The sequence below is a fragment of the Anoplopoma fimbria genome, chromosome 4 (assembly GCF_027596085.1).
Source record: "Anoplopoma fimbria isolate UVic2021 breed Golden Eagle Sablefish chromosome 4, Afim_UVic_2022, whole genome shotgun sequence".
Classification (NCBI taxonomy): Eukaryota; Metazoa; Chordata; class Actinopteri; order Perciformes; family Anoplopomatidae; genus Anoplopoma; species Anoplopoma fimbria.
Window position 1 is genome coordinate 22,534,100 of NC_072452.1, and position 13,345 is coordinate 22,547,444.

The window sequence follows — 13,345 nt, forward strand, 5'->3', positions numbered from 1 at the left end:
CCCCAAGAGTCCAATGTGACCATAAAGATGAAGACATGAAGTCTTACGTTAAATGAATTTTATTTACAAGAGCCATATTTTACAGTGCAGACGGTGCTTTGAAAAAGCTGTTAACTTCCAAAACACCAGTGTAATGAGACAGCTGACTCCATTACAGACAAAATGTACTTTAATGTGCATCCCATGAGGCCCTAAAGGTTGCACCTCTCAAGATGAACCAGCAGCAATAACTGCCATCAACTCGACCTTTTAAAAAAAAGTGGAACAAACAGTTGGGTTTTAGTACATCACAGGTCTATCAGAGTTTGATGCTGTAGATCAAAGACCTCTACATTTTGTCTGTGATTAAGAGTAAAACATTAAAACTGCTTGATTAACCAACACAACTGTAGCGTCTGGTATGAATGTCAGGATTGAGTATAAAAATACCTTAAAAACTCTAAACAGCGCTACTCCAAGAAGAGCAGGCCATGCCATTCAAATTGTAGCACACATCATTAAAAAAAAAAAAAATATTAATGTCTGACAAGGGTACAAAACTCTACATGGACAAGGGGAAAAAGTTAGTTCAGCAGCAATTTAGTTGGAGCCTCGATGAGGGAAACTTCTGAGTATCTGGAAGAGGAAAGAAAAAAAAAAAAAGGGAAAAAAAGCAGCTTTAGAACACTTCCCAGACTACGTAAAATTGTTAAAATGAAATAAAGTTTAGGAGCAGCAAACATACTTGGGGCCCTTGTACTTCTCCCGAACAGACTGCTGGGCATGCTGTGCAGCACCGAGGAAGGTTCGGTGCAGATCCTCAACACATGGCATCAGATCTTCAAGTAAGTAACCCGTCTTCTCTGTCAAGGACTTGGGCTGAGGAGGAGACAACTGGAGTCATCTTGCTTGTTTGCACAAACCCACTGTTACCCATTCAGGGGGAAAAGCTTACACAAACCTCAAAGATGAAAGAAAAAGCAAATCTCCTCCATTTAACTGTTCAACCTCAAACTTACCCATGAGCCACCTGTCACTATGTGGTTTGCCAGGGTGTAGGCTGCAGCAGCTGTATGTGATGGGAGATACTTCAAGAAGGGATCTGAATCAACCAGACTGAGCTCACCAAGGTACTGGAAAAACAAAATGCAAATTTAAAGATTGATCTTTTGCTATAAAACTCTTTGAATTAAAGCCAAATGTACAAGACATGCTGTGTAATATGTGCTGCAAGCTCACCATTGCCAGGTTCTCGACCTGTTTGTTAACCGACTGGTGAAGGTAGTACTGGGTGAGAAACTGTTGGATGGTTGGTGCTGCCAGATCAAACGAAAGCACTTTCAACACCAGATGCTCCATTCTTAACACTTGCTTCTTGGTGTAGGTGTCATCTGTGATGTAAACAAACTCTGCCACCTCTGGGGGGTAGATCTCTTCGAATTTCCTGCGTGTGAACATTTGAAATTGCCACTTAAAGAGCATAGAAGTGTATTTTGAACATACATTTTTTTTTTTAATCTAGGTAGATTGAATAAATGGACTGAATATAATTGCTACATACGAAGCCAACAGCATGGCCGCAGTCCCAACCAGCTGAAGTTTCCCCCGCAGGACAGACATGGAGGACAGGAAGCGATCGATGTAGTTTACAGCCAGATAGAGCGTCTCGCTCTGGAGCTTGTACTCTTCTCCCACCTCGACCAGCCAGTCCACCAGAATGGCCCTCATGCTGTTTGTGATGTCAGGCTGCTTCTTCATGTAGCCTGCCTTGGGCCTGGTTTTTATCTGTGGAGCATCACCAGTGAGTTATTAAAGAAATCTACTTGCAGGCAAAGTTTATATACTTCAGATACTTAAATGCATTCCTAGAAAGACCACATGACTAGTATATGATACATTTGCAAAGTGCAGCTTTGTAGAGATCCAGTTTGTAGCATTTCACTTCCTTTCTCACCTCCATCTCTCTCAGGTACGTGTGGATTTCAGCAGCATATTCTGGGACCTCGTTTACATCGACTGGTTTCTCCTCCCCCTCAACCACAGACATGTCCATGGGAGAGTCTGAGGAATGAATAAAAAAAACATTTAGCCCAGTGAAACTCTTTAGATAAGGAAATTACAAATTCTTGTCTTCAACTTTATATTCTATAAAGAATTGTATAGTACATTTGGGAGATTAAAGAGGCCATTTCTAGCCAAAAGGTTTTATAGAACAATCTGAAATTATGCCAGGTATTCACAACCCACCAAAGCTGAGATCCATTGCTGATGGCATATCGATGGTGGCCAGGGGCTGTCGGAGCTGTGCCACAGCATCAATGGCTTCAGATATGGACTTGGCTTTGACCACCTGCTGTGGCTTCTTGATGCAGGCTCCATCTGGCTCATCCATATGAATCTGGAAAGCCGCCGGCTTGGTGGAAGGCTTCTCCGAGCAGCTTTTACCCAGGTCTTCATTTTTGCAGGACTGCGACGACTCCTGGAAGCAGAACACAAGGTTAGTTTACACATGTCACACAAAATTATTCTATGCTGCATTAAAAACACCAATTAAACCCCCCGACAAATGAAGGCATTAAAATTGCTGGTACTATGCATTGCCATGGAATACAATTAAATGTTCAGTGATGAAAGGAGGGATTGAACAAAGTAGCAACCAAGAGGTGGTTCATTTTGTAAAAAGACAGGATCAATTATTGCACAAGAGATAGATAGATATAGTTTGGACACACCTTCTTATTCAACTACTTTGAAGAATCTAAAATATAAAACATATTCTGGTTTGTTGAGCATTTGTTTGTTTACCACATTATTCCATATGTGTTCCTTCATAGTTTGGATGTCTTCAATATTAATCTACAATGTAGAAAAGAATAAAAATAAAGACTATTGAATGCACTATATTCTCAGAAACTAGTCTTCATAGGATGTTGGGGAACACTTGTGCTCACTGGGGAAGGCAGGAGGACCTCACACTCTGGGTAAAAGATGGCACCAATTTTAAAGCTACATAACACTCATATCTAATCCATTAGTAAAGCCCAAGATGAGGAACTTTAACTGGCACGATAGCTTCCCATGGAATACAATTAAATGTTCAGCAATAAAAGACAAGCTTTAAGAATAAGCTTGGGAATTGAACAAAGTAGCAACCAAGAGGTGGTTCATTTTTGCAGGACTGACAACTCCTGGAAGCAGAAAACAAGGTCAGTTCACACATGCCCAACAAAAAGAAATGATTTTATGCAGCATAAAAAAAAAAAAAAAAAAAAAAAAAAATGAAACCCCCCTACAAATGAAGGCATTAAAACTGCCAGTACTATGCATTGCCATGGAATACAATTGAATGTTCAGTGATATAAGAAATGCTTTAATAACAAGCTTGGTGATTGAACAAAAATGGTTTATTTAGTAAAAAAAAGAAAATAAAAATATATACAACTATAAAATCTTCTGCACTATATTCTCAGAAACAGATACAACTATAAAATAGTCTGCACTGTATTCTCAGAAACGTATAAAACCTTCTAAACTATAATCTTAGAAACTAAGATACATATAAAACCTTCGGCACTATATTCTCAGAAACCAAGGATACATATAAAACTATAAAATATTCTAAACTATAGTCTTAGAAACTATAGATACATATACAACTATACAATCTTCTGCACTATATTCTCAGAAACCAAGGATGCATATAAAACTATAAAATCTTCTGCACTATATTCTCAGAAACTATAAAACCTTCTGCACTATATTCTCAGAAACTAAGATACATATAAAACCTTCTAAACTATAGTCTCAGAAACAACTATAAAATCTTCTGCACTATATTCTCAGAAACTATAAAACCATTAAATCTTCTGCACTATATTCTCATATAAAACCATTAAACCTTCTGCACTATATTAAACATATAAAACCATTAAACCTTCTGCACTATATTAAACATATAAAACCATTAAACCTTCTGCACTATATTAAACATAAAACCATTAAACCTTCTGCACTATATTAAACATATAAAACCATTAAACCTTCTGCACTATGTTCCCTTCATAGGATGTTGGGGATCACTTGTCACTGGGGGAAGGCGGGAGGACCTCACCCTCCGGGTAAAAGATGGCACCAGTGTAAAGCTGCATAAAGCACCATCAGTAAAGCCCAAGATGAGGAACTCTAAACACACCAGACTGCTGATTATGTGTTAAAACAATAAACCCCACACAGACCTGCTTGGAGCCTCTCTGGCTCTGGTTCTGGTTCCTGCTCCTCTGGTTGTTCTGCAGGGCCCCCAGCACGGTTCTCCCGCCGGCTGCAGCTGCTTGTTTCGGGGGAAGGTTCTCCTGGTTCTCAGCAGCAGCAGCTCGGAGCTTCATGGAGCCTCTCAGTCGTGACAGCATGTTCTCCTGGTTGTGCAGCTCGCTAGCTTCGGACATGTTTCCTCTTTAACACACAAGTCTGAACTCGTATTAGTTTGTTTGTTTTGTTTAAAAGGGGTGCTGACAATGCTGCTGCTGATGTGTCCTCTTGTGCATTAATATAAATCTGAATAAGCTGCAGAGGATCCTGTGTGGACGGCTAACGGGAGGCTAGCATTAGCTGCTAGCTTCGCAGGCTAAATAGTCGGTGTTGAGATGGCAACGAGGGTTTAAACAGCTGTAATAAAAACACAAACGCACAGTTTAGAGTTCTACAAGAAGATAAAAGTGTTTCTTAAGTCGCCATAATCGTGAAAGGAGAAAGTTGTTACCACCGAGCTAGCTAGCCTCCATTGACACGGGATAACATGCGACGCTTTCTCTCGGTTCAAGTAGCCCGCGAGGATTGAAACGGACCAATCAGGGGCCGAGCAGGAGGTGACGTCAGAGAGAAGTACGGGAGCCGAAAGAGCGCAATGTTCGCCTGATTGCAAATTCAAAACCGGTTTGATAGATTTGAAAGGGGAATTCGCGAATGTTGTTTGGGAGGAACAGCTGGAAGGTGTTTTAGGAGAAATATAAGTATCATGGTTAAAAAAAAAGATGTGTTCAAATTATTAGTATTAAATTATGGAAAAAATTGTAATTATACAACATGGCCCACTCATAATCATATGCTGGACAACCTTTGATTATTTCTATGAATACATTAATTTGAACATTACTTTAATCTTGAAGCTGGTTAGGGTGTATGGAGCATGGAATGACAAAAGTATAAATAAATAAATGCATAAATAATTGTATAAATAAATACAGAAATAAATAAATGTTTGAATACAGAAATAAATAAATGAAGGTGAACGTAAATGTAGTAATAGATTTATTTATTTATGTCCCATTTAGGAATCAACTTTTATTAATTAATTTCAGCATTTATTTATTTTATTTTATTTCTGCATTTATTAATGCATTTAAATATTTCTGTATTTATTTCAGCATTTATTTATTCATTTCTGTATTTATACATTTATTTAAGCATTTATTTATACAATTATTTATGCATTTATTTATTGATACTTGTCATTTTTCGTCCTACATAAAGGTGGAGCTAATTTTAATGACTTTATATACTGTTGGATGGCTTCATTCATAGTAGTATATCATAATACATTTGTTCACTTGTAATTTGTACTAACAATCTGAATCTGCAGAATTATTAAAAATATCATATGTGATATTCGTAGGTGATTCAACATAGAAACATTGTTGGCAAAACAACATACTCACTTAATGCTTTAATATTAAGGCAGCATTTCAATTTTGGTTCAGGTAAGGACAATCTTAACCACTATACATCTTGGGTCGTTTAAAAAGGCTTTCTATTTAATAAACTGAAAGCACAGCTGTTAAATAATTGGAGTAAAAAGTTCAATGTTTTGCTCCTACTTGAAGGGAAGTAGCATAAAATGGAAATACTCAAATGTAATGCAGTAACATTGCTGTGACACCTTATCTTTTGTTCATGGAAGTTCATAACTTCAAATTGTCAAGAGGATACAGATTTTAAATAAGGAAACATGCACGCGAACTGATGCATTTACTTATACATTTTACCAAACAATTGATTGCATACATAATATTTTAATGAATGACAAATAAATGTGTTATGTGGAAAAATAATTTGTCACATATGACTCATGGTATCATATGAGCTTTGGATCTTGCCCTTCCTTTGGAATTTCAAATTCTTAGTTGTATTTGTTCAATATCATTTCCAACATCCCCTTGAATTATACATTTTACAAAGGTTACAAATAACCTCTCATTTTTATTTCAATAATGGGAACTCACAGTGCTATCATAATAACTATATAAAAACATACATTCTCTGGCTTTCATGTGGTCACTGAAATTTCAAACCCCCACCGAAGCTTGGTCACTAAAAAAGAGGAACCTGCACTATCCTGGCCTTCTACTGGTTTATTAATTACCAACCTTGTTTTTAAATGCTATCAAAATATATTATAAATATTTAAATATTGTACACCATATTTACGACAAAAAAAACAACTAATGACAGTATGACAACATGACATTGACACAACTAGTAACTACCATAAAACAAAACTTTTATATTTACAATACAAAAATAGCACAAATAAAGACACTCTAAGACAAGTAAATAAATACCCTCTGATCTACATGACATCATGCCTCACTGAAAAAGTCTAACAGAGAATTAAGGTCATAATTATCGAGGATCTCCAGCAACGAGGACACCTTGGTTTTCACGTTCTGGCCTTTAAACTTGAATTTGTCGATGAAGAGATCTGTGATCATTCCTACAGGAAAGAAAGATAGAAAGAAAATGAGTTACCAACAGCCAACAAGCTCTTCTTCATAATGTCAGGCTCAGGTAGTAGAACTTTACTTTTGGGGTAAAAGTACTCTTGTCTCTCGATCTGAGTTAAAGTTAAAAAAATGTATTAAAGATACATGGAGGGGAGGAATGAAAAAGGGTTTAGTGAAAGTGTCTCTCCTCTATATTTTTTTAATCTGAACATATACCAGACTTTTCTTAAATTCGTACTGTCTTTTTATATGTGTGTATATGTGCAAATAAATAAACAATGCTGCACCGTAAAGCCTCTCGAGGTGCGCTGGCTGCTTCTTGTACTCCTCGAGCAGTTTAGCAGACTCATCCAAGATGCTGCGATACTCCGGGATGAGGAAGTCAGCGTTCCCCTCATGGACCTGAAGCTCCTGCCAATCAGAGAAACCAGAGATGAAGTGAGGTGGAGTTATGTAAGTAAAGAACAATATCATATCCAAAGAAGCCGTTCAACATCCCTGAAAGAACGGACAAGAACTTAAAGCGTTTAATCACCAGTGGGCTCGCGGTGATACACAGTGAATGTATTGACACAGAGATGATTAATATTTAACCAATACGTACTTTAAGTGCATCAATAAGCTGAACTTTTCTGGCCAACAACAACTGGTACTCCAGCTTTGGATGTATCATCTTCAGAGTGTGGCTCACAGAGTCATCATTGATATCTGGAAGATTAACAAACAAATAAAACAGTTAGTTTATGAGGATTGCTGAAGATGTTTTTGTCAGCGGACACTAAAAATGAATAATAAGACACCTACCATATGAAATGTTCAGATTGATTTTCCTCTTGGTGGCTTCTTTAGAGAGAACATCGCTCAGTATGGAGATGGTAGAGATGTTGTCTGACTTGAAGTGACCTTCCCCTTTGCTAAAATTACAAATTCAGTTTGATTCCAAGTACATTATAACACAAATCCCGACAGAATCAGTAGAAATAATAAATAAAACATAACTAAAACACACAAAGGATATAAAATGTGACAACCCCTTGTCAGTTATCTCATAATCCCTACAAATGTTTTTGCAATCATAGAAGAGCCTTTCTACTCTGTGCTAGTATTTACCAGTAGATGGCTTCAAGCTGTGTCCCAAGAAAAGTGTTATGGAAATAGAAAGTGATGTTCTCTCCTGCTGGGGTTTTCTCAGGCACCTCTGGCAAACAGAAGACCACCCAGGAGTGGATCTCAGCAAAACTGAACTGTCCCACCAGACTGAGCCTGTTCATGGGCCTGTATGACAGACAGAGGGAAATAAATAAGATATATATTGTAAATTTGAGTAAACAACTGATGGATTATATCATTTTTATGAGAAATTATTAAAAACAAAACATTTTAACGCAACTTGTTTCAGCATTTGCTGTGAGACACTGTTTTAAAAGGTTGTCATTAAAAAGGTGCATAATATGAGATTGGGAGTATTTGCCTCTCAACGGCTCTCAACATGGCCAAACAGTCAACTGGCTGACAGAGCTAACAGTGTTTACTGTAGGTGGAAGCAGAAGGTTATCAGCTGTAACTGCCATATACGAGCAGTGCAGAGCGGCCGTGAGTTAGCCAGTGGGGCCACTGACATGCACCAACATGCACATAGCGGCCCGGCTATGTTCACAAAGCAAGGAGAAGCTGACAGAGGGAGAGCGACTTCATTCTCTGATCAGGTAGACATTACTCCTCTAGATCTTTACACAGCAAACAGTTGTTTTCTGCTATATTAAAGCTCTAAATGTCATATATTGTTCCTTTAATAAACAATGAAATACTATTTTTTGTATAACTTTGTGTTGTATTGGCTGTTTTAATTATAATGCCTATAATCAGACTGAATTCCCTTTTCGTTTCACTTTATTCATTCTGAACAAATCTGATCTGTGCAGCCATTTAAAGGTCTTAAACCAGGTTACCACTCCAGTATAATTGACATTTTTGGCATCAACACTAACCAAACACAGGAATAAGGACTGAAGAAAGCTTCAAGATATGTTTCATAACTTAATTCACAATCACAATATTCTTAATCTCTTATGAAATCAAATGTTAAGATTTAATCAATTCCGGAAATTTTCAGTTGAAGTCTTTACCTTTCTTGGTCTATGCTGTGTGTCCGCTGGTGGAGGGACAGAGGTTTGATCTGGTACTGGCGGACCTGGCATGTCTTGGGTTGCAGTCTGGGGGTAATGTAAGCCTGGAGGGTCCCATACTGTCCCTCGATGGACCTCACCTAGAACAGTTATTACGGATGAAACGCATTATATTTCTGTGGTGCATCATCACGAACATAGTTTGAGCAAATGGAAAAGGTGTCTTTTGTCGAAAATATAACAGAAATATTTCTATTTTGGGTGAACTGACTGATGCAATGAACACAAAACACAGCTCAGAACTATGTGTGAGACTCATCATTACACAAAGGAAGGCCCATTAAAGAAAGGAAGGCTTTTTATGAAAGCCACAACATGCAGAGTGATTTGATGAAAGTGTCACCTTGAGCTCGAGTCTGGTAGTGTTGGCCTGACATCTGTACGTGGCCAGGAGGAAGTTCCCGTTAGGCTGCTGGAGACAGAATAAGAGTGTCAGGCCTCCTGGAGCAGCAGCAAGTACATGACCTTTATTATAAAGCATGTTTGTTCTGTGTAGAAAGAGTTTAAACAGCTCACCTCTGAATCACATTCACTGAAACTGACCACAGCTGAGTTCTTATCCACATCCAGCAGGTCTATGGGGACGTCACTCTGCAAAGGAGATTCATCTTTAAGTTACATTTCTCATGTTTATGTCTCCAACGTGGGATCAAGGTAATCATCAGAGGTTATAACAACAGGGTTTATAATAATGAGCAGACCTGGAGCAGCAGATTGTCGATGGCAGTCTGCACCTCTAGAGTGAGGCTGTAGCTGGCATCGTCCTGGCAGAGGGTGAACTTGTCATTGATGCTGAAGACGGGCACAGCAGAGACGGCTGTGCTCGACTGAGAGGTCTGCTGGTACTGCTCTCGGCCCTGCAGGACTTTGACCTGCAGCTGCTCCAGCTCTGCCCTGGGAAGGAACAATACAGTTTGTCTTAAAATCGTACTTAAACCATAGCATGGTAGGTCAAACACATCAAAAAGAACATGCTGTGTAATGAGAAACTGAGGCATTTTTTGTTGTACCTGAGTGCTTCTACTTTGGACTGGATCTCCTTACTCATTTTGACCTCCTCTCCGGGGCCGGCCTCAGCCTTCTGGGGCTCAGTGGTCAAACCAGTCACCCATCCTGAAAGAAGTAAAGACAGGACAGTAAAGCAGAATATGCCGTGAATATCAGATCTCCTTCAACTCAGTCAGAAATAACTGTACATCTCTTATTAAATACAAAGTATTGCAGATAAACTGACTGACTGTTTAATAAGCAGAACCACAGGCATGTTTTCTTCACTGAGAGAAAATTTGTGAACATTAGTAACATTGTTATTTTTATTTTATCCAACCTGTGTAAGTGGCAGTCAAGACCTCATCATAAGATTCTTTCCCCACGCAGCCGCCCTGGATGGAGGTCACGCTCTCTGACAACGCCTGAAGTCGGAAAAACACAGGAAAAAACAATCATATAATACAAAAATGACAATAGACACAGGTATCTAAGAAAAAGCCTGCAAGGTATCTTTACACAGGGGAAAATATTACTAATAGGATTTAATCATTAAAATGAAAGCTATTGCTACCTAATACTTTCAAAAGAGACACTGACTGTTGACAGACATACAGGATCAGCTGTTTTAAATCCAACTTGACAGTAAGTATGAATGAAGTATAGGTTAGCTGCATGATACTGAAAAATCAAATATCGTAATCTGTGGCTTAACATTAGAATGTTTTAAATTGTGAAAGTACAAATTGGGGTGATTTGGGGTGGATATTGGAGGGAGTAGATTGATAAAAGATGAGTCATGCTAGAAATAAACTCACATGCTCAAAGCGTAATGTCGGATCACTGGAGCTGTCGAAACCATAGATCTCAACCGTCCCATCATCCCTGCCCACCAGGACGTCATTCACTCCGTCTCCCATAATGTCATAGGAGTCGATGCAAAGAATTCCTGATGAGAACAGGAAAGTGTAAATACAAAGAAAACATAAAGAAGATGAATTGTAAACTGTTATTGTTTCCCTACTTCCTAAAAGTTCATATTCATATGCTGTGGAATTTAGTTGGTATTAAACATAGAAGTGATTTGTCGTGAAATTGCTAAAGCAATGCTAAACCCTGGTGTGATCATGTAAAGAACATACCTCCTTTCTTTTTCTCGTTGTCGATCTCCCATTTGGTCGCAGCTGCGCTCTCACCGATCTGAATCAATCCTATTTTGCCATCTGTGGTTCCATAGAGGATCTCCTCTCCTGTAGAGAAATCAATGATGTTGCGTTAGACCTGTTCCTTATAGAGCAGTCTTTAGTTTCACTTTTCTAGTACACAGCACACAACTTGCCTCCATCTTTGTTGTACAGTTCCAAGACAGATGGAGGGCCAGGGACTTCAATATCATAGGCAAGCTCTGATCCCTACAGAAAACACATTGAATAATAAATCTCATCTAATTGTTTGAGGTAGAACAACTAACTGTATCAAACTAAGAACAACAATATAATCTTGGTCTACCTTCAAGACTCTGAGAACCCGATCTTGGCACGCCAGGACCGGGACGGGACGAGACAGGTTTTCTGAAGACAAACACGTGATGTCATTGATTTTGTCTCCAGAGAGGTAGTAGTGTTGGTCCTTGCAGTCACAGTAGTGGTTGTAGATGTAACTCGCACACACAAAGAGGTCAGCACCTGAGACATGCCTGGGAAAAGAAAAAAGCATTAAAATGAACACCCTTCTGCATGGGTCAAACAAGCAGTGCAAGTCTATTGAAAAGGGAGAAGTTGTTCCTACATGGCGTTAATGCTCTCAGTGAGGTTGGCTTCAAAGGTGAGGAACTGTTTGCCTTTCTTGGTGAATCCTCGGACCAGAGAACCAGAACAAACAAAGATCTTCTCCTGTGGAGTCCCTGCAGCTCCTCCAAGGTCCATTCTGGATATTTTCTGCCCTGGTAGTGTTTTAAACACGGGCTGAAACAGAAGAGTCAGATTCCTTTCCATTAGAAACTCATATCCAACATATTAAGATACAACTGGCCGTATGATAATGAAAGAAAATTCGGGACACTCACCACTGCTTCTCCCTTCTTCATCCCAAAACACGTTAGTACACCATCATGATCAGCGACAGCAACCTGAAACAAAGAGGCAACAACCCAGAAGATGTAGAATTAAACACTTTCAAAAAACAATACACTGCTACGAACTTTAATAAAGCACAAACATTGCTCAGACAGATTAATACCTTTTGAGTTGCCTTCTTCCCCAATGCTGGAAGCAGCCTCATAGTTTTCTGGGATGTCACACCAACCTGTGAGGACAAAGCAGAAGAAAGTATGTAACATAGATTACAAAAGTAAGTTACAAAAGTTTCTTGAGGGAATATCTTTGGTATACATTCCATAATTAAAGGATTTGTGTCTAAACAAGACACAGATATATTTGTTGATGGAATTATTTACTGCATGCTAGACTACTGTAATGGTGTCTTCACAGGACTAAGCATAAACATATTTACTACTTACTTTCTACTTAATGGTCTTAAAAGATATATATATATATATATATATATATATATATATATATTTATATATAATACACACATATATATATATATTGGTGCTTATATATATATATAATAGTAACATATATATATATATATATAAAACATATAAAATACATATATCTGTAACACATATATATATTTAGCTTGTTCTGGCTTTTTTAGTTATATACTGGTGCTTATAATTATACACATATATATATATATATATATATTATACATATATACATATATATATATGTATATATATATATATATATATGTATGTATATATATATATATATATATATATATATACATATATGTATATATATATATACATATATATATACATATATATATATATACATATATATATATATATATATATATATACATATATATATATATATAACATACATATATATATATATATACATATATATATATATATATATATATATATATATGTATAACATCTCTGGTGTTACCTGAATGTAATCAACTCGATGCAGGTGGATTTCCATCTTGTTTTACAGTGTATATATATATATATATATATATATATATATATATAGGTTAAAGAGGTTAGAGACCCTCTGACGTCACTGAGGATGATCTGAAGCTAACGAGGAGATTAGCTCGTCGTGCTAACGCTAGCTAGCAAGCTACTTGGCTATAAACTGTCCACTTTGGTTAAAATATGTTAATTTAAACACATCTACTGATCGACATTAACCCCCAGAGGCCTCGTCACAGTGTGCTCATGTCGTAGAGTCGAACATAAAGCCTCCTGTAGCAGAACACCCGCGTTAGTTATGAAGCTTTACAGCTAAACACTCAGCACCAGGTCAACGCAGCGCCCGTTGTCCATGGCAACGC

The 13,345-nt window shown here is 37.7% G+C and overlaps 2 protein-coding genes across 3 annotated transcripts; both read right to left on the reverse strand.

Moving 5' to 3' along the window:
- Positions 1–50: 50 nt before the first annotated feature.
- On the reverse strand, positions 51–4,812 carry ccna2 (cyclin A2). 2 transcript variants are annotated; one of them, XM_054597527.1, is made up of 9 exons: positions 4,736–4,812; positions 4,215–4,641; positions 2,227–2,458; positions 1,934–2,040; positions 1,541–1,764; positions 1,219–1,423; positions 999–1,112; positions 725–858; positions 51–615 (listed from the first exon to the last, which is right to left on the reverse strand). In XM_054597527.1, exons 2-9 carry the CDS (start codon positions 4,419–4,421, stop codon positions 564–566), a joined length of 1,275 nt encoding a protein of 424 aa, XP_054453502.1. In that variant the 5' UTR covers positions 4,422–4,641; positions 4,736–4,812; the 3' UTR covers positions 51–563. The 2 variants fall into 2 exon arrangements, with proteins under 2 accessions (XP_054453502.1, XP_054453503.1); XM_054597528.1 differs by having other exon boundaries at positions 4,739–4,759.
- A 957-nt stretch (positions 4,813–5,769) lies between these two features.
- Positions 5,770–13,036, reverse strand: bbs7 (Bardet-Biedl syndrome 7). The gene is made up of 19 exons (XM_054597736.1): positions 12,955–13,036; positions 12,167–12,232; positions 11,994–12,056; positions 11,717–11,892; positions 11,438–11,624; positions 11,268–11,340; positions 11,071–11,178; positions 10,747–10,877; positions 10,269–10,353; positions 9,952–10,054; positions 9,643–9,835; positions 9,458–9,532; positions 9,285–9,353; positions 8,882–9,021; positions 7,866–8,030; positions 7,560–7,669; positions 7,360–7,463; positions 7,043–7,166; positions 5,770–6,745 (listed from the first exon to the last, which is right to left on the reverse strand). Exons 1-19 carry the CDS (start codon positions 12,988–12,990, stop codon positions 6,612–6,614), a joined length of 2,142 nt encoding a protein of 713 aa, XP_054453711.1. The 5' UTR covers positions 12,991–13,036; the 3' UTR covers positions 5,770–6,611.
- Between the last annotated feature and the right edge of the window lie 309 nt (positions 13,037–13,345).